Consider the following 20,190-nt stretch of genomic DNA (forward strand, 5'->3'; position numbering starts at 1 on the left):
TCTGTCTGTCTGTCTGTCTGTCTGTCTGTCTGTCTGTCTGTCTGTCTGTCTGTCTGTCTGTCTGTCTGTCTGTCTGTCTGTCTGTCTGTCTGTCTGTCTGTCTGTCCTAAACAAATATATACATGAAGGTCCGTCTCTCTTGCGCCCCCTTCAGGAGAACCCGTTCAGAGAGCGCATCGTGGAGACCTTCTCGGAGGACGGACGGGGCAGCCTGACCTTCAACGACTTTGTGGACATGTTCTCTGCCCTGTGTGAGACATCACCGCGAGGGGTTAAAACCATCTACGCCTTTAAGATATACGGTAATTCCATTAAAACTTTGTTTACCGCCAAAGACGTCTTTGACGTTATTTTAGTTTTTTATTTCTATTGTGAAAGATCGCCGTCTTCACCATCATCTGGTTAGCTCCCGGTTGCTGTAGTTATCGCTCAACAGGCAATGGACCGGAAAACAAGATGGCCGCCCCGCCGATAGACTTACAACGCATTTATCTCTGATTTCTATTTCCAAGATTTAGTTTTAATCGCACATGCCCTGGCCTCGTCCCTTCCCAACGCTGCATTGCTTGGCCCTGTTAATGGGACATTTAGATTTAAAAGGCGAATGGATGGAAGCTTGGATGAAAGCATGGTTGTGTGCAATAGCAGAGGGATTGATTGATTGATTTAAATATTTATTAACAGTTTGCAGAATTACAGTACTACATTTCAAGCACAACTCAATACAAAGACTGTTAACTGTGAGTGGACGACCCAATTAAGCATTACACTTGTTTACAAGAGGGTCCACCTTATTCAATTCATCAAAACAGACGTACAAATGGACACTTCTAGATAGTCAAAGAACACACAGACTACCTGAATATTCCTACAATTGCTATTTGTTGGTCTTGGTTAAGTAGCTTACCACCTTGATAAAATAAATACATTGTATTCATTTAGTAACTATATCGTTGATTCACTCGTATACCAAAATCCAATTAGAAAAAATAAAAATGCTTCTCACTGTTCTCAGGTAAAATAATATGCGATTAATTGAGATATATATTTTTTTACAAAGCCTCTAATTAATTAGATTATTTTGTGTTATAGATTTCAACATGGATAACTTCCTCTGCAAAGAGGACCTGGAGAAGACTCTGAACAAGCTGGCCAAAGGAGAGTTGACCCCTGAAGAGGTCACCCTGGTGTGTGACAAGGCCATGGAGGAGGCCGACCTGGACGGAGACAAGAAGCTGTCCTTCCAGGACTTTGAGAACATGATCTCTAAAGCACCCGACTTCTTAAGGTATACCCTAACCTTAGAGTATATATGAATAGAGACGGCACCCGAGTTCTCCTCCCATCCACTTGCATTAAGTTGCTCTAAAGCGCATGAGACGATTTCACTCCTCCTTCCGGGTAGGAACATTCTGGGGAACATTCTGGGATGGATTGGACCCAAACACATGAACGTGCTGGCCATTGACTATCATTGCACGCGTTCACGTGTGTTCACGTATGAAACAGCGTTCACGTGTCATCATGAACGTGCGCAATGATAGTCAACGGACCAGCGCGTTCATGTGTTTGGGTCCAAACTGCAATACCAAATTCGGCCACTACGTCCACTTCGCCGGGTGCCGCCTCTATTCATATATACTCTAAGACCCTAACCCCTGGTAGGGTTTAACTATCTTCTCCCGCCACCAGGTGGCTGCATGGTTTAACCCTAACCTACCAAATGTAACGTGTGATCTGCGTTGTGTTGTGGAATAATGAAGTTCCGGACGACTTCTCTCTTTGTTGACAGTTTAATCTGGTAAATACACAGACGTATCTGGTCAGTTTCTGTCAGCACGTCATGGGCATGTCTCATGTTAGACTGACCCAATCAATAAACATAAAACACAGATTTCAAAGAAATAACAACACAATGTACCTGGTAAATACACAGACGTATCTGGTCAGTTTCTGTCTGAAACACACCCAATCCTCAGCACGTCTATAACAGAATTAACAGTGTGACCAAGAGCATGTTTTATAAAGAGTTTACAGTTTAGTATGTCAAAATAATGAATAGAAAACATGTACAAAACATCACCACTTCATGTTGGTACATTTAGCATGTTTAGAACAACTAATATTCATCACAGTATCACAGTAAACATACAGACTCTTGTTGAAAATACAGAGTGCAGAGGAACACATCTTACCATGGACATGTCTCTGTTAGACTGACATTTATTCAATGAGGTGCCGCCCACTAACCAATAAGAAATGTCAATACTGATGGAGCAAGTGGAACCCACTAAACTCTGTTACACAAACATGCAACAAGGCAGTGCCGCATTACATTTCTTAATTAATGCAACAAGGGCAAGGCAGTGCATTAATGCATTGTCTATTCCTCACCTTGTGTTTTCCACAACATTCGGCAATATGACGTAGAGGGTCATGGGTAACGGTTAAGAACTAAAGATCCCAACCAATGATTCGTCAAAGGACCTCTGACGTTTGGATTTCCCAATGATATGATTGTATGAATTGATCAACTCTATTCACTCCTAACGAATGACATTCGGAGATAATCACTCCCCCTTGAAATTTCCATTCATTTGTGTGAGTCTGGACCCTGCTTAGTTGGTCGCGGGAGTACAGCGTTGATGGACAACCCCATTAAGCCAATCAGCGTAACAAAAAAATGTACGTCATCTCCAGTCTGCAAATGTATGCTTGGCCGCCATCTTATCGCTGCTTACGTTGTTTTTGTTTGACAGGAAATCATTCAGATTGGACTTTTAGGGTCTTTTGATACAAAACACATCAAACATCTTTGTTTATAAATGTTTTTCCACACGTTTTAAAAAGGTGCCTTTTTTGTTTCTACTGCAGCACTTTCCATATACGAATCTGAGGAGATTCCTTTGAGCCGTGGATGATGATGTGTTCAACCAGCGATGGTCTTCAGTGGAGGTCTTCAGTGATGGTCTTCAGTGGAGGTCTTCAGTGATGGTTTTCAGGTGGTCTTCAGTGATGGTCTTCAGTGGAGGTCTTCAGGTGGTCTTCAGTGATGGTCTTCAGGTGGTCTTCAGTGGAGGTCTTCAGTGATGGTCTTCAGGTGGTCTTCAGTGATGGTCTTCAGTGGAGGTCTTCAGTGATGGTCTTCAGTGGAGGTCTTCAGTGATGGTCTTCAAGTGGTCTTCAGTGATGGTCTTCAGTGGAGGTCTTCAGGTGGTCTTCAGTGATGGTCTTCAAGTGGTCTTCAGTGATGGTCTTCAGTGGAGGTCTTCAGGTGGTCTTCAGTGATGGTCTTCAGTGATGGTCTTCAGTGATGGTCTTCAAGTAGTCTTCAGTGATGGTCTTCAGTGGAGGTCTTCAGGTGGTCTTCAGTGATGGTCTTCAGGTGGTCTTCAGGTGGTCTTCAGTGATGGTCTTCAAGTAGTCTTCAGTGATGGTCTTCAGTGGAGGTCTTCAGTTATGGTCTTCGGGTGGTCTTCAGTGATGATGGGTCTTCAGCTCCCTGATGTTTGGTCTATGTTCCACCTCCCCTCTGGGCGGAAGTGAGGTCATGACGACCTGCAAGCTTCAAATGAACCGCTGGATCACCTCAACCTCAACAGAGTGCCTGTCCTAACCTTCGGATGAGTGGAAGTACTTGACAAGAGTAGTTGAGCTCTTCAGATGAGTAGAAGTACTTGACAGTTAATCCTTCAGAGTAGAATATCTTCACAGTTCTTAGTCCTTTCTATACAGAACCTTCTTGTAGTATCTTCTTCTTCTTCTTCTTGTTTTCCGTAAGAAACAGCCGTTCGTCTGTCTGCCTTTTGATGTTCTGCTGATACTTTTCCAAAAGACATAAACCTGCATGATGGTTTTTCCCTGTCATTTAATCACGTATTAAGCGACACCTCTTCCTTTTACAGTGGGAAAGTGAGAAAAAAAGAAAAAAGAAAAGAAAAACGAACCACTAGGGGCTAATTTTGATACCGATAGTGCTAATAGATCTCTGGATCTATGGAATGTACAGTTTATCTCGTCTATTTCAAACAAACAAGGTCTCCTTCCCATCCGTTACGTTTGTGTATCGATAGAGACCTCAGGAGAGATGAGAAGACTTCAGTGGTGGAATCAGAACAGTCTCACACCAGTTGGGATGGATCTGAACATCCGTCGGACGCTTGACGTTACGGGATTCCCCGGCAGCCCCGCGAGCATTCATGCTGACAAGGACACCTTGACTAACCCCAACCCAATACCCTAACCTACCCTTAACCATCTGTACCCTACCAGCCCTACCCTTAACTTAACCATCTGTACCCCTACCAGCCCTACCCTTAACTTCACCGTCTGTACCCGTACCAGCCCTACCCTTAATCATTCCTACATAACCATACCTACCCATAACCCTAACGACCCATCCCCTATGGTAGGCATATGACTACCCATAACCCTATCCTTAAACTCCCAATGCCTAACCTTAACTCCCCTATGGTAGACCCTAACCTTAACCTAACTACCACCCCCAACGTATGGTCACATGTACAACTGTACAACTTGAGAGTAACAACGAGGAGGTTGGATTCCGACCATTGGGCAGGCAGCGTTGTGCTCGCCCAGATATTTAACCATTTAACGACAAGAAGGGGCTCAGGAGGCTCAAGGATGCGCAATGTCTGAACTGTAAAAGGATTGACCTTTCAAAACAAGATGGACACCGGGAGGGAGGGAGGAGTTAAAGAAAAGAAAAATAAATAAATAAATAAAACAGGTAAAACAGGGCTTTTCTGTCCAATGAGCTTTTGCATAAAATATAAAGATACATTGATGGTTAAAATAAAGACGTCAATGGTTCGTATTTAAAGACATGATGGTTACAAAGTGTCGAAGGATCAAAAGCACAGTTTAGTACAGGCTTAGGGTTAAAGGCCAACACAGGCGAGAGCTATGCAAATCTTTCTTGATGAACTGCATGATGTGTACATACACGCTTCTAGACATTTAATTAATTGTTCATGATGAGCATAATGACAATCATAGTTGACTGTTCTTCAGTTGATAGAAGGGCTCTGTCTGTCTGTCTGTCTGTCTGTCTGTCTGTCTGTCTGTCTGTCTGTCTGTCTGTCTGTCTGTCTGTCAGTCTGTCATGTCCACTCATTTCATTAATGTCACACTATAAATAGTGTTAAATAGCTTTATCCTGTGATAGTAATTGTTGCTATTTGAGTGCATGTTCCATAGCAGGAGTCTCCCTCCCAGTCTCTCCTGCTCTTTTATTAAAGGGGACACTATAGGGTGCTGCGTTGCTGCTTGCATATCGGACCATATGTATACGTGTCTATGGGATTTATAGGTCCCTGGCTCGCCTCCTGGCCAAGGCTATACACTCAGAAAGGATATATAATGGATAAACAAGTGGAATTGGAAGTGACGACAACATTTGGAACTAATGTTACTAAAATAACAATGATTCTACACTTGCTATAAATTCTATTCGATACTCAATATCCATAATGTATTGTATACATTATGAATAAGAGGTCAGGACAGCTAGGCCTTATCGGGGAGGGGTCAGAATAAATTATGGACTTAGAATGTTATTAGTCTCAACTGCTCAATTGTGTAGACTTCTTGTAAATTAACAAAATGCAGATGTTTAACAATAATTTTACTCGGGTCCATTTGATTTCATTTTACACTCTCAATAGTTAAGCGTTCTGATAAGGGTCCATTCCATAATTTAGCTGGGGACCACCTGGAACCGGCCTAATGGACCACTTGTGGTCCCCAGACCACTGGTTGAAAGTCCCTGCTATACAGCCATGATTACTATCACAATATTGAGCTGTAACCTTTTCACAAGCCAGATATTTCATGTACCTTTAAGCTGGTATAATGGCTCCTGCTTTAATTACATGCTGATTATGTAGGACAGCTTTAAAATAAACAATGTGTCTGCTGTTCTACACCTGAATTAAATGATGTTTCTGTTGTTCTACACCTGAAATAAACAATGTTTCTGTGCAGATGTTTCATAAACCGGTCCGTTCTTATCTGTGAAGTGTTCATGCTCACTCCGAAGCTCACTCAGCTACATCAGGACACTGTCCTGATGTAGCTATACTTTACACCATGTAGTTGCAATCAAATTGTTCTGTGTCACTGCTGTTGCATCCTACTGCCAGCGAGGAGCCCCCACCGTGAGGATGCAGGGCCTTCATCCTACTCCTGCCGAACACTCCCCAATGACAGGTGCCAATCAATTGGAGAGACTTAAGTGCACATGTCGGTATAGGCCAGTATAGTAGAGAGTTACAGTAGGCAAGCTTTGATATGACTACAGTATGTTCCAGTGGTTGCTATGTTCCAGTGGTTGCTATGGTTGCTAGGTGGTTGATTGGTAGCTATGTTCCAGTGGTTGCTATAGGTTACAGCCTGCATGCAGGGCAGCTGCTGCAGTCTTGATGCTTGACTGAGCAGCAGAGAGAGAGTCGTTACTGGAGTCTGTTTTACTGTCTCCATATCTCCGTGGCCACTGTGGACGAGCTAGTGTGCACGTGGAGTGTGCACGTGGCTTTGTGCCCAGCAGATCCTGCAGAGAACCTATTAACCCCTAACTGTGAAGGAGTGTGCACGTGGCCCAGCTAGCAGAGAACCCATCGAGATATTTCACCCGTTTTGCCTATACTTCATCATATAGGGTTTAAGTAAGAGAGTGTGTGTGTGTGTGTGTGTGTGTGTGTGTGTGTGTGTGTGTGTGTGTGTGTGTGTGTGTGCGTGCGTGCGTGCGTGCGTGCGTGCGTGCGTGCGTGCGTGCGTGCGTGCGTGTGTGTGTGTGTTTGCACTGAAAAGGGTATATAAGGTAAAGGCCTGTTTTTACTAACCACCGTTATGGTGGTCACCTTTATACTTTATATCACCTACAGCTGGAGTATGAACAGGCCTTCAGACAGTGATTTTCTTTTGGTGAAAATACGTTTTAAATAGATCTATATTCTGATAGTATCACACACTCTAGTCTATAGCAATGATTACTGTCACAATATAGAGCTATATTTAACACTGTTAGGCTACTGAACAAACACTCTATAGCGATGATTAGCCTACTGTCTACTGTCACAATATATAATATATAATATAGAGCTATAGTGTATTAACATTGTTACTGAACATGAACAAACACTATACGGATGATTACTATCACAAGATATAGTGCTTTCACCTTTTATTAAACAAATATGTAGGCATATGTGTGTGTTGACACACATACACACTTACCCTTCCTCACACCTTGTGACTAAATAAATTGATCAATATGGAAAACAGTTCCCAAAAAGTAACAGCTTTAGACATAATGAGGTTTCCATCTGCCAGAGAAGATAATAATATTATCTTCTTACTAATACTTATATATAACTTATATTATACAAGTATTATCAATGGAAAACATACTATCTGGCGCTATCTGCTGGCAGAAGTGAGAACAACGTCAAGAAATTAAATAAAAAACACAATTCAAAATAATATTTTGTATTGATCACAAGTTCACAACACAACCTAATACATAATTAGAAATCATAGAGTCATTATAAAATAATTAAGAGTCATTTATTAAACATAAACGTGTAAGGTTGAACGGATTTTGACATTTGTGATCATGGTTGTGAAACGAAACGTTTTATTTTGAAATTCCACAACGACGCCGTTGATGCCATCAGATCTACATGCTGAAAACGCATCTTTTACGCGACGCGTTTTCTCAGCTTGTAGATCTGATATGTTTCGGCGATGACACAGCATAAATTAAGCTTTTATTTATTTTTTGCAAATAACGTTTTATTTTGAAATTCCGGCGGAAGACGGAAGTCATCTAAGCTGCCACACTGTTTTGTTGTCGCTGAAACGGTTGGATCATCTGAAGAGAACCTCTGCTATCCACGGTGGGTTTATCTGTTTATTAACTTTATAAACATGTATAGTTGTTGTTGGACTGTTTGGATGTGAACATTAGAACCCCAGTGGTTTCTCTGTTAAAGTTATAGTTATTATAACTTTATAAACAACATGAATATAACTGTGTGTTGTTGTTGATTGAAGTAACCGTTTGGATCTGCTGGTCATAGAATTATGCTGCTTCTCTCCCCTGTCTGAGTCTGTTCTGTTAAACGTATTCCCTTCCCTTTTCCCCCCTCACTGTATATGTTTCTTTTCCCTTTTTATTTGTACGTTTCTATGATGAATTGAAAAAGGTGGACCCTCTTGTAAACAAGTGTAATGCTTTATTGGGTCGTCCACTCACAGTTAACAGTCTTTGTATTGAGTTTGTGCTTCAAATGTACTGTAATTCTGCAAACTGTTAATACATATTTCATTCAATCAATCCTTATACACTGTGGGTGGTGGTGTTGATCTGAACCGTTTGGAATTGGATCATTCAGAACAGATTAGAACAGTGAGGTTATCTATTAACTTTATAAACGTGTAACTGTGTTAATTGTTGCTGAGACGGTCTGATTAGTGATCAGGCTGCACTCACACAGTCATATGATCTATCTGTAGCCCTGAAACATGACACAATGTCACCTATTATTATTATTATTGCTTCTCTTCTCTGTGAGTCTGTTCTTTCTGCCTAAACTGATTTACTTTATAAACATTTAACTGTGTTGTTGTTGAAGCGGTTGGATCTGAATCTCGCCCCTATATATATGTGTCAAAGTTTCCCTGCTTCTATCCTGTTAAACTGATTAACTTTATAAACATATTCTTTAAGCCTAACCCTGGTCTGTGTTGTTGAAACGTGTTGGATCTGCTGGTGGAACCATTTTATATGTCTATGTATGGAACACTGAGCTAATGTTTGGTACATTTGGTTTCTCTGCTTGTGTTCTGTTACACTGATTTACTTTATACACAGTATCTTTAAGCGTTTGGAACCTTCTCGGAGCTAAATGTAGGTTTACTAACTGAGCTATTTCAGCTGCTAACCCTATCCCTTCTCTGTTTATTAACTTTATTTATCTCCTCTGTTTCACTGCAGGTGATTCCCTTCTCAGATTAACTTTATAAACATTTATCTCTGTTTCACTGCAGGTGAAGCAGCAGAGGGTGTTTCAGCTGCAGCTGCTACTGTTATAAAAACTTGATTGTTTATTGATCACTATGAGTGACATGACGGGACTCACCGATGAAGCTGTGGCGGCAGCCTGCAAGGATGGCAATCCTATGACCAAGGTATGACCTATGACCTGCAAAACCTGTCAGTCCTATGACCAAGGTATGACCTATGACCTGAAAAACCTGTCAGTCCGTCGTACGGCAGTCCTATGACCAAGGTATGACCTATGACCTGCAAAACCTGTCAGTCCTATGGCCAAGGTATGACCTATGACCTGCAAAACCTGTCAGTCCGTCCGTACGTCTCGGGACACGCTCCCTATATGGCCATCAGACCGCCACGCCTCGTGACACGCTCCATATATGGTAAAGAATCACCATATATGCAGATCACCTAGATCTGCATAGAGCCAGCCAGCAACTCTACATCTGACCTCTCCAAATGTGGAGCTGACCTCTTCTGACATTCCATAATGTAACCAGATTTGACTGAGAGCATGCCATCGCGCAAATTCCAGCGGAATTCCAGAGGAATTAAAATCCAAAATGAGTTAATAGCACAGGCAGACTCTTCACATACTAGAGCATGTCTGAAATAAGTGTCAGAGCTGAAATTTAGCATGTAAATATGAAATAAATGCTTAAACATGTAGCTAGGTGTAATGTTAGAGACCACAGAAGTGAACCTTTCAAGTTTTCTCAACTCGCTGTTTTCTGCAAGACATTACTCTATAAGCCATATCTCCAAAACTGGTGGGTCAAACTGAACAACCAATATGTCAATTTGAAGCTATGATTCCCTGCTTTCATAATTATGTCATGAAAAAACTAAAGAAAATCCAATGGCAGTCCCTCAGTCAAATTTGGTCACATGTTGAATTGATACCACCCCACCCGTCCTTCCTCTTTGATGTCTCTCTTTTGACTGATACCTGTCCATTCAAACTCTAGACGGGCCCGACCCACAGTTATTAGCGCAGCCGCGCCCAGTGAAAACTAGATTTCTCAACAGGCCCGACAATTAAGGCCCGGCCCTAACTGGGCATTTTATGCCCTACCCGCTGCTGAAAAGGTTAACTAAATGTGGTAATGTGTAGGCCTATATTCACCACACACATTGATTGTGTGTGTGTGTGTGTGTGTGTGTGTGTGTGTGTGTGTGTGTGTGTGTGTGTGTGTGTGTGTGTGTGTGTGTGTGTGTGTGTGTGTGTGTGTAGGACTTCATGATGCAACAGACCATGTTGAGAGTTAAAGATCCGGTCAAATCCCTGGACTTCTACACCAGGATCCTGGGCATGACGTGAGATTATTATTATTACTACATTATTCTTATTTTAAAGGGTGCTAGAAATGTTTGGCCAATACCACGTTAGCCACGGTTACTAGGTTAGGATCCTGGTCACGCTTTCAATGCAGGTCAAAATGGTTAAGCAGTGTCAATAAATATATTTGCTGTAGCATGTGTGGACCTCAGAAAGAGGGTTTGTTTTCTTACCTTGTTATGAGCAAACTAGTCCATTCCATGAATTATTTCGCTCCATTTTGCAGTTTAATAGTAACTATTAGAAATAAAAATATAGGCTCTCAATGACTTCCATTGTAACGGGGAAACAGCTTTCAAAGTCAATCTTTAGCACATAAACGAACACAACAAAAGCTGATTCTGACCGTTTTTTATCAGGAAAACTCATGCGGTTTTGGCACATTTATAGATAGACGTTCTATGGGTCTTGAAAGATTTGTGGGAATGGCTTGACATTGGAAGAGTTAATGACATTTTGTTGAAAGGTTGACCTTTTTTTGTTAATGACATACACTGCATACGAGCGTCTCGTAAATTACAACATTGTAAATTGTTTATTATATTATACTGTATACACTTTATTACACTAGTAATGTTTGGAATTTTGTCTGTCCTGCCTGCCTGCCTGCCTGCCTGCCTGCCTGCCTGTCTGTCTGTCTGTCTGTCTGTCTGTCTGCCTGACTGCCTGCCTGCCTGTCTGCCTGTCTGTCTGCCTGCCTGCGGCTCATCCCTCCAGTCTCCTGCAGAAGTTTGACTTCCCGGCCATGCGGTTCTCGTTGTTCTTCCTTGGTTTTGAAGACAAGAAGGAGATTCCTGCTGACGTGAAGGAGAAGACCGCTTGGACCTTCTCCAGACGAGCTACGATAGAACTGACCCAGTAAGTGAAGGAGGATTCTCAGACAGTCTATAATAGTATAGCCGAAGTCCAATACCCAAACTCTTGGTCAGTCGCTCACTCACACTCGATCACTCCAGCATGGCGGTGTTATGGCCAGTGGTGTCATGGTGATTTTTTTTTACTGGTACCACGGAACATCCAGCAGTGGTCTTGTGGTTAGAGTGTCCGCCCTGAGACTGGGAGTTCGGGGTTCGATCCCCGGCCGGGTCATACCAGACTCTAAAAATGGGACCCAGTGCCTCCCTGCGACATACTAGCGTCATGTCCGGGGGTGTACTTGGCTCGGCAAGGCTACTTACCACGGAACGTCACACGCACAGAACGGCTGCATAGCCTAAGCCTATTGTTAAATAGTGTATGAGAGTTTTAGACACACAAACACAAAAGTAGACTTAACATAGTCAGACAAACATATTTACTGCACACTAGCGAGTAAACCTAGACCACTGTGTACTTAATGCATCTTGGAAAGTCTGCTGACGCAATGTTGATTAGGTGCGTCTTCTCTTGAATCTAGGGGGACGCGTTCTAGCGCACCGTTCCGTTCCGTCCCTGCACGTGCACGTAAACTTCTTTGCCTTTTTTTACAAGCTCACAATGTGTCAATGTAGATTGGCTAGTTGAACTATTCAAAAATGATTTTCAAAATAGTAAAAAAGGCAAAGACGTTTAGGGATAAGGGGTTTAGCGGTGACAAAAATGGAGCCCTTAGGGCCCTATTTAAGCTAAACCCTGTATCCCTATGTTTTTGCTAGTATCACAATACGATATTTATCACCAAAGGGTGAGGAACCAGGGTGTTCATCAGTCTCATGGGACCACGGCTGACACTAACATTAAACTCTCTCTCTCTCTCTCTCTCTCTCTCTCTCTCTCTCTCTCTCTCTCTCTCTCTCTCTCTCTCTCTCTCTCTCAGTAACTGGGGTTCAGAGACAGATGAGAATCAGTCTTATCACAACGGGAACTCAGATCCTCGCGGATTTGGTGAGTTATATATATATTAGGGCTGTCAAATGATTACAATTTTTAATCAGATTAATCACAGCTTCAAAATTAATTTAATCATGATTAATCACCATTCGAACTATGTCCAAAATATGCCATGTTTTCCTGTTTATTGTTGTGGAAATGGAAATATAAATGACAGAAAGCGGATATACATTCGTTTTTGAATGTTTTTTGTTTTCTAATGCATTTAGTATAGACATGATGTGATGTGAGCATTTGTAGGCCTAGCCTACACTTTGAGTTAAATCAACACTGGCTTTTGGCCATGTAGACTGCGGTCCCCCAGGAGGAAGTCACTAATGTTGCTCTGGAGAGGGAAGTCTGGAACACTCTGGTGGAGCTGTTGCCCCCGCGACCCGACTAGGGATAAGCGGTTGAAGATGGATGGATGGATGAATGGAGACTGGGGTCCCAGTCCAGAGATGAAAATCATAATAAAATGGCCTAGGCTACTTTCTATATCAATTTAATTTGGGGGTCCTTGAAATTAAAATAGCTGAGAAGCAATGGGTTAAACTGTAGACTATAGTTAATTGAATTTCACAAAATACAATAATGGCACATAAGCATTTTTGGAAACAGGGCTTGGTTTAGAAAAGCCTATATTTTGCGCTAAAGTAATTATTGAATAACATATAAATGTAGGTTTTAAGGCTAGAATGGCATTATTTGTAGTGGACTGTAGTGAGAGGCGAGATTGTCTCTCCTTCATTGCGGGACTGCAGGACTAGTCTGGAGATAGTTAGTCGTACCTGGAGTTGTGCATTATCTCCGCTGTGCACAGCAGCACAGGGGAACTGTCTTTAATATATCCATGGTCGTTTTCAGTTGCTTTCCATGTGCAACACAAAAGTACCATGTGTTTGTTTTGGTAATAGCCTACTGCAGGCGCAGCCATGCTGATTCACGTAATCGCGTAGGACAAAACGAAACCAGCCGGACAAACATTAATGGCATTTTCAAAATGTCCACAAGTTGCGACCTGCGGACCTGCGAGTGATTCTTGCAGTGCGCTGATGGCTAACACTAGTAGTGTGTGTGTGTGTGTGTGTGTGTGTGTGTGTGTGTGTGTGTGTGTGTGTGTGTGTGTGTGTGTGTGTGTGTGTGTGTGTGTGTGTGTGTGTGTGTGTGTGTGTGTGTGTGTGTGTGTGTGTGTGTGTGTGTGTGTGTGTGTGTGTGTGTGTGTGTGTGTGTGTGTGTGCAGTGTAGCCTAATGGGGCTTTGCTAGGCAGACAAAGTAACGCAACAGAGTTACAGAATCAAACCACTTTGCAACCCAACTACGATACACAAGCTATCTCTGGTGTTGTTCAATCATGACTGTGTGCTACACAGTGACAGATTTGTTATGCTCTGGACGTTCCTGAGCCGCGCGCACGGGCGCATGTTAGGGGGAACACTAACATGCGTTAATTGCGTTAAATATTTTAACGCAATTAATTAACGCAATTGATTAATGCCATTAACGCGTTATTTTTGACAGCCTTAATATATATATATAAACTTTATTAACAACACAGGAAGTACAGTCAAAAGGTTATACTAAAATGGTAACAGAACATTTCCATTGTACTCAATTCTTATGTTATATATGGTCATATTAGTACAGCGGTTCCAGATGTGTATATAATTCTCTATATATTTCAGGTCATATTGGTACAGCGGTTCCAGATGTGTGTATATAATTCTCTATATATTTCAGGTCATATTGGTATAGCAGTTCCAGATGTGTACGCTGCCTGCAAACTGTTTGAAGAACAAGGAGTGACGTTTGTCAAGAAACCAGATGACGGTGAGATAAACACTGCACCGTGCACGCTCTGTGCACTTAGCCTGGCATAGCCGCGCTTCTGTGGACTGTTTTTTTCTGGTCGATAAGACGGAGGAGGCGCGCCGTCTTAAGCGAACTTGAGCCACCCACGCGAGACACCGCCGAGCGAGCGAAGTTTGATTGATCCGACTCTGCGCCGTTCGAGTTGAGACCCCTATATATAGGCACAGAGCGTGTGCCCCGACTGCCACTCAAAGTGGCCACTCACAGCACGTCCTCGAACAAGCCGTGTAGGGTTTGGGACTTTGGGATGACGCACCCATGTGTCAAAATCATAAAACACACAATTATTTTTAGAGTTTTTTTCTATTTGGTTAATTATATTTTATTTGATTATTAACAGGATTGTCCCGGGCCAATCACATCATTTTCAAATGATCGGAATCGCATTGGGAGCAACAAAAACGTGATCTATAATATCATGGTATTAGACTGGATATTGTACTGTTGTGAGTGTTCTATAAATATATAAATATCGGATAGGGAAAAATTGGTATTGGCATATACTCAAAATCAAATGATCAGAATCGGATCGGAAGTAAAAAAGTTACATGATTGTGACATCCCTAATTATTAATTTAGTTTTCATTCTGTGTTTGCGTGTGTGCGTGTGCGCAGGAAAGATGAAGGGTCTGGCGTTCATTCAGGATCCAGATGGCTACTGGATCGAGATCCTGAGTCCAAACAACATGGTGTCAATCACTTCATAGACCCGCCCCCTAGCAACATGGTGTCACTGTCAATAACTTCATAGACCCGCCCCCTAGCAACATGGTGTCAATCACTTCATAGACACGCCCCCTAGCAACCACCCAACCAACCACGTTTTCAATCACTTCCAAGCGTGTGATCTAATGCAGATCAACCTATAGAGCGTCGCAGTCCCGCCCCCTTTCAGAACGAAATGATTCTACATTCATTTTCTCCATAGGCTTTTCAAAAAGTATTCATATAAAGACGGTTATGCCGTGGACAAAGCCAACTCGGATCGTGACAAATCATGACAATGAACACAATGTTTTGGGCCGATCAAATAATTTATAAGAAGAAAAACAAAACAAATAGTGTTGTCTCCTGCCTTTATTTTCTTCTTTCAAATGATTTGATCGGCCCAAAATATTGTGTTCATTGTCATGATTTGTCACGATCCAAGTTGGCTTTGTCCGCGGCGTAACCGTCTTTAAATGAATACTTTTTGAAAAGCCTATGGAGAATCATTTCCTGGGCCACTCGCCGTTCTGAAAGGGGGCGGGACTGCGACGCTCTATAGAGTTGGACTAATGATTATGATAATTATTTTAATAATAGCCTGCACCTGCAGGTATTGTTGACTCTATTCTTCGTCATAAATGTGAACGTCAATCATTACTGTCTTGTGTCATAATTTCCAAATGTGGTTCAACTGTTCTTACTTATACATTGAATGATGTAATGTAGTAGCACATTAATTTACTCACAACAAAACAACCTCGCCAGTTGAAGATCTACTATACCTGGAAATGTATTTTCTGTTTATTAACCCGGGTATAACCAACCAGATCCATCTGGAACCCAGGTATAACCAACCAGATCCATCTGGAACCCAGGTATAACCAACCAGATCCATCTGGAACCCAGGTATAACCAACCAAATCCATCTGGAACCCAGGTATAACCAACCAGATCCATCTGGAACCCAGGTATAACCAACCAGATCCATCTGGAACCCAGGTATAACCAACCAAATCCATCTGGAACCCAGGTATAACCAACCAGATCCATCTGGAACCCGGGTATAACCAACCAGATCCATCTGGAACCCAGGTATAACCAACCAGATCCATCTGGAACCCAGGTATAACCAACCAGATCCATCTGGAACCCAGGTATAACCAACCAAATCCATCTGGAACCCGGGTATAACCAACCAGATCCATCTGGAACCCAGGTATAACCAACCAAATCCATCTGGAACCCAGGTATAACCAACCAAATCCATCTGGAACCCGGGTATAACCAACCAGATCCATCTGGCACCCGGGTATAACCAACCAGGGCCCAGTATGAACCCGGGTATAACCAACCAGGGCCCAGTATGAACCCGGGTATAACCAACCAGGGCCCAGTATGAACCCGGGTATAACCAACCAGGGCCCAGTATGAACCCGGGTATTACCAACCAGGGCCCAGTATGAACCCGGGTATAACCAACCAGGGCCCAGTATGAACCCGGGTATAACCAACCAGGGCCCAGTATGAACCCGGGTATAACCAACCAGGGCCCATAGCAGCAGTAGTGCATTTGTATCGAATATCTTAGTTACAATGAAATTGAGTTGACATGTCTTTTTTTTTTTAAGCCGCAAAAATCTTCTCTTATGGGTTTCCGGCGTATATTTTCTAATTATAATAACGGGGGTCTGCAGGCTAATGAGTGTCAATTTGGGGGTCCTTGTTTGGGAACCGCTGCCATAGAGCAGGGGGTTCTCAACGTGTTTGGGACTGCTAGAATAACCTTAATGTGAAAATACATCATAAATGAATACTGAAAACAGATAATAATCATTAAGGAAAGTTTATGCATGTACTATGTGTATGTGTTGACTCAATTTCCTCCATTTTCCAGCCATTCAGTTGCAATATAATATATTATATCTGGGGACCCCCCCAGAATAATTTAGGGACCCCCTGGGGTCGCGACCCCCATGTTGAGAACCCCTGTCATAGAGTAGGCTACTGACTGAGTGTTATAGGCCTACTTATTTACAATGTAGGCATTTAGCAGACACTCTTAATCCAGAACGATTTACATTAAGCATCATGAAACAGGCCCAGGCCGTAGCGTAACGGTCTGGGCACCGGACTGGTAATCCAGTCGCAGTGTGCCGCGGGTTCGACTCCCGGACCCGACACGGCCTTTACTGCATGTCATCCCCCCATCTCTCTCCCGTTTCCTGTCAGCCTACTGTCTGTCCCTTCAAAAATCAATAAAAGGCGTAAGCCGCAAAAAAAATATCTTAAAAAAAAAAAAAAAAGCATCATGAAACATGCGTATAAGCTAAGAACGTATAACAGTGGAATATCTATTATGAACAGTGTTGGCAAAATATTCGTTTAACACTAATATACTACTTATTACTTTAAAAAAAAGGAATAAAGTTACACTTCTTATTACTACCTGAGAAAAGTAACTAGTTACTTATTACTTTACTTATTACTTTTTTCTCTCGCCTCCAGTAATTGCATTTTCCACATTAGCAGTCCCCCCTCCCCTATTCTGTTTATTTTCCAAGTGTTTCTTGATATTTGAAGTAGATTATTTTGACGTGGAATATAGCTTCTTCCCTATGCACAACTTGCAGCGGACAATAATGTTCATCTCGTCTCGATCGCGGACATACTCAAAATAATGCGTAAGTATTGAATGTTATAACGCTTTGGTGTGCCGGGGTCTCTGTCTCTTCCACCTCCTCCATGCTTAGTTTGTTTACGTCTCTTCTCTCTAACAGTGCAGTCTAATGAGTTACACACACTAGTTTAGGTTTTTGTTCCGTGTTCCGGACGGTTTAAGGCCCGCCCTTCTGCATCCGATACTTCACACATACGTACCGACGAGTGTGCATCGTTTCCGTATCCGCTCTAGAGTCTAGATCTAGAGCGTATCAGCAGTCTGCAAAGCAACTCCTCCCCTATCCAGTCTACCGTTATAAATAAACACTCAAACCCACAGTTCCACCAAGGCTCGTGAAAATAGTAATAATATTACTTTTGGAAAAAAGTAAATGTAATATTACTCAAAATGTGAAAGTAACTAGTTAAGTTACATATTACTGGAAAAAAGTAATAATATTACTGAAAGTAGTATATTACTTAAGTTACTTGCCAACACTGATTATGAAACTATACATACACATATATATAAAGTGCTATGACATAAAATGCAATTCTAGTGCCGTCTACCTAACATGCTATAAGTCTGTATAAAATTAAGTCTACATAAAGTGCTATCTAAGGGGCTAATAGGGCAAGTGCTTTGGGCCATGATGGAGTCTGAACAGGTGGGTTTTCAGACTATACCACGGAAGATTGGGAGTGAGTCTGCATTTCTGATTGTAATGGGAAGTGCATTCCATAGTTTTGGAGCCAGAAGGGAGAAGAGTCTGGGACGTGTGGAGCGTTGTCCAGGGTGTTTTAGAGAAGGGAGAAGAGTCTGGGACGTGTGGAGCGTTGTCCAGGGTGTTTTAGAGAAGGGAGAAGAGTCTGGGACGTGTGGAGCGTCGTCCAGGGTGTTTTAGAGAAGGGAGAAGAGTCTGGGACGTGTGGAGCGTCGTCCAGGGTGTTTTAGAGAAGGGAGAAGAGTCTGGGACGTGTGGAGCGTCGTCCAGGATGTTTTAGAGAAGGGAGAAGAGTCTGGGACGTGTGGAGCGTTGTCCATGATGTTTTAGAGAAGGGAGAAGAGTCTAGGACGTGTGGAGCGTTGTCCAGGGTGTTTTAGAGAAGGGAGAAGAGTCTGGGACGTGTGGAGCGTTGTCCAGGGTGTTTTAGAGAAGGTAGAAGAGTCTAGGACGTGTGGAGCGTTGTCCAGGATGTTTTAGAGAAGGGAGAAGAGTCTGGGACGTGTGGAGTGTTGTCCAGGTATTTTTAGTGAAGGTACTTCCAGCTTCCCTGCTAGTACTCTATACTTTACTATACTCTATTATGTAATGTTACTGCTACTTATATACTATAGAGCGTCGCAGTCCCGCCCCCTACCAGGGCACAGGAAATGATTCTCCGTTCATTTTCCTCATAGACCTTTCAAAAAGTATTTATTCAAAGACCTTTTAAGCCTCGTACAAAGCCAACTCTTGTGACAAATCATGACAACAAACACAATATTTCTGGCCGAACAAATAATTGGAAATAAGAAAAAAACGGCCGGTTAAAACACTTTTTTGTTGTTTTTCTTCTTTGTAATTATTGTTTGGTCCATGATTCCATAATGATTCCATTATTTTGTGAATGTAACTTTAATGTGTGTCCCTATATGCCCTCCTGTGTGTGTGTGTGTGTGTGTGTGTGTGTGTGTGTGTGTGTGTGTGTGTGTGTGTGTGTGTGTGTGTGTGTGTGTGTGTGTGTGTGTGTGTGTGTGTGTGTGTGTGTGTGTGTGTGTGTGTGTCGGCGTCGTGCGTGCCTTATAGACTGTAGAGTAGACCTATACTAAGACAGACAGACAGACAGACAGGGTATGGGGGGGTATTACGGCGTGCAGCATGCATTGATGACGGCAGGCGACGCGCGTGCGCCGCCGCCTCATCATTACAGACCAAACGTCTGTGCGTGGATGTGCGTGCGAGCGTGCGTGCGTGCCAGAAGACGGAGACGCGCGGCGCGTGCACGAGGCCCTTCAACGGAATAACGGGGAGCGGAAAAAAAGGAAAGAATCAGCAGAACTAGAAGATTTTTTTTTTTTTTTAATGATTGACCTAAAATAACGTTTAATACTGTCTGGGGTGGAGACACCGAGCCGCCGCAGCTCCTCTAGCCGCCATACAGCGCTCTGATCCCGGGCTGCAGAGCCGCTCTGAGCCGCTGATCTGATTCTGATCTGAACGCTCCTCTGGTTCTCCTCTGGAAACACCGAGCCACCGCAGCTCCTCTATCCGCCACACAGCGCTTTATTCTCGGCCTGATCTCCCTGCTCTGAGCCGTTGATCTGAACGCTCTGGTTCTCTGCGTCTCTCTGCACTGCGTCTCTGCGGCCTGCCATGCCCTGCATCACCGCCAGAGGCCGCCGCTGCTGTTCCTGTTGTTGCTGCTAGCTGCTGATAATGCTGGATGCGGTTTATAATGCTGGACCTACGGGATAGACGTTAATACTATTATTATTATTATTATTATTATTATTATTATTATTATCATCATTATTATTATTATTATTATTATCATTATTATGTTTATATGATAATTAACAGTTTATAATGCTGGGACCTGCAGGCTAGACGATAATAATATTATTATATGTGTATATCATAATTAACAGCCGCCATGCGGGTCAACAGACTCTTCTAAAGGACAGATCTACAAGCTGCTGCT

General features: G+C 42.6%; 2 protein-coding genes across 4 annotated transcripts in view; both read left to right on the forward strand.

Annotated features, from left to right (window-relative positions):
- The window catches only part of LOC310854977 (calcium and integrin-binding family member 2-like), a 6,968-nt gene extending 2,271 nt beyond the window's left edge, over positions 1-4,697 (forward strand). Inside the window, exons 4-7 of the mRNA XM_083759764.1 lie at positions 155-302; positions 1,093-1,288; positions 2,875-3,266; positions 3,450-4,697. Coding sequence (XP_083615890.1) covers positions 155-302; positions 1,093-1,288; positions 2,875-2,896 — 366 coding nt within the window. The 3' untranslated portion in view covers positions 2,897-3,266; positions 3,450-4,697. The remainder of the gene's footprint in view (positions 1-154; positions 303-1,092; positions 1,289-2,874; positions 3,267-3,449) is intronic.
- A 3,166-nt stretch (positions 4,698-7,863) lies between these two features.
- Positions 7,864-15,501, forward strand: LOC310854978 (lactoylglutathione lyase-like). 3 transcript variants are annotated; one of them, XM_083759766.1, is made up of 8 exons: positions 7,864-7,919; positions 9,073-9,213; positions 10,314-10,396; positions 11,136-11,276; positions 12,214-12,281; positions 14,008-14,097; positions 14,755-14,837; positions 14,882-15,501. In XM_083759766.1, the coding sequence occupies exons 2-8, from the start codon at positions 9,142-9,144 to the stop codon at positions 14,888-14,890; spliced, it is 546 nt and encodes a 181-aa protein (XP_083615892.1). In that variant the 5' UTR covers positions 7,864-7,919; positions 9,073-9,141; the 3' UTR covers positions 14,891-15,501. The 3 variants fall into 3 exon arrangements, with proteins under 3 accessions (XP_083615892.1, XP_083615891.1, XP_083615893.1); XM_083759765.1 differs by having other exon boundaries at positions 14,755-15,501; XM_083759767.1 differs by lacking the exons at positions 7,864-7,919; positions 9,073-9,213 and adding an exon at positions 9,303-9,314 and having other exon boundaries at positions 14,755-15,501.
- The last annotated feature ends 4,689 nt before the right edge of the window (positions 15,502-20,190 follow it).

This window comes from Protomyctophum parallelum (genome assembly GCF_964188405.1).
Source record: "Protomyctophum parallelum genome assembly, chromosome: 2".
NCBI lineage: Eukaryota > Metazoa > Chordata > Actinopteri > Myctophiformes > Myctophidae > Protomyctophum > Protomyctophum parallelum.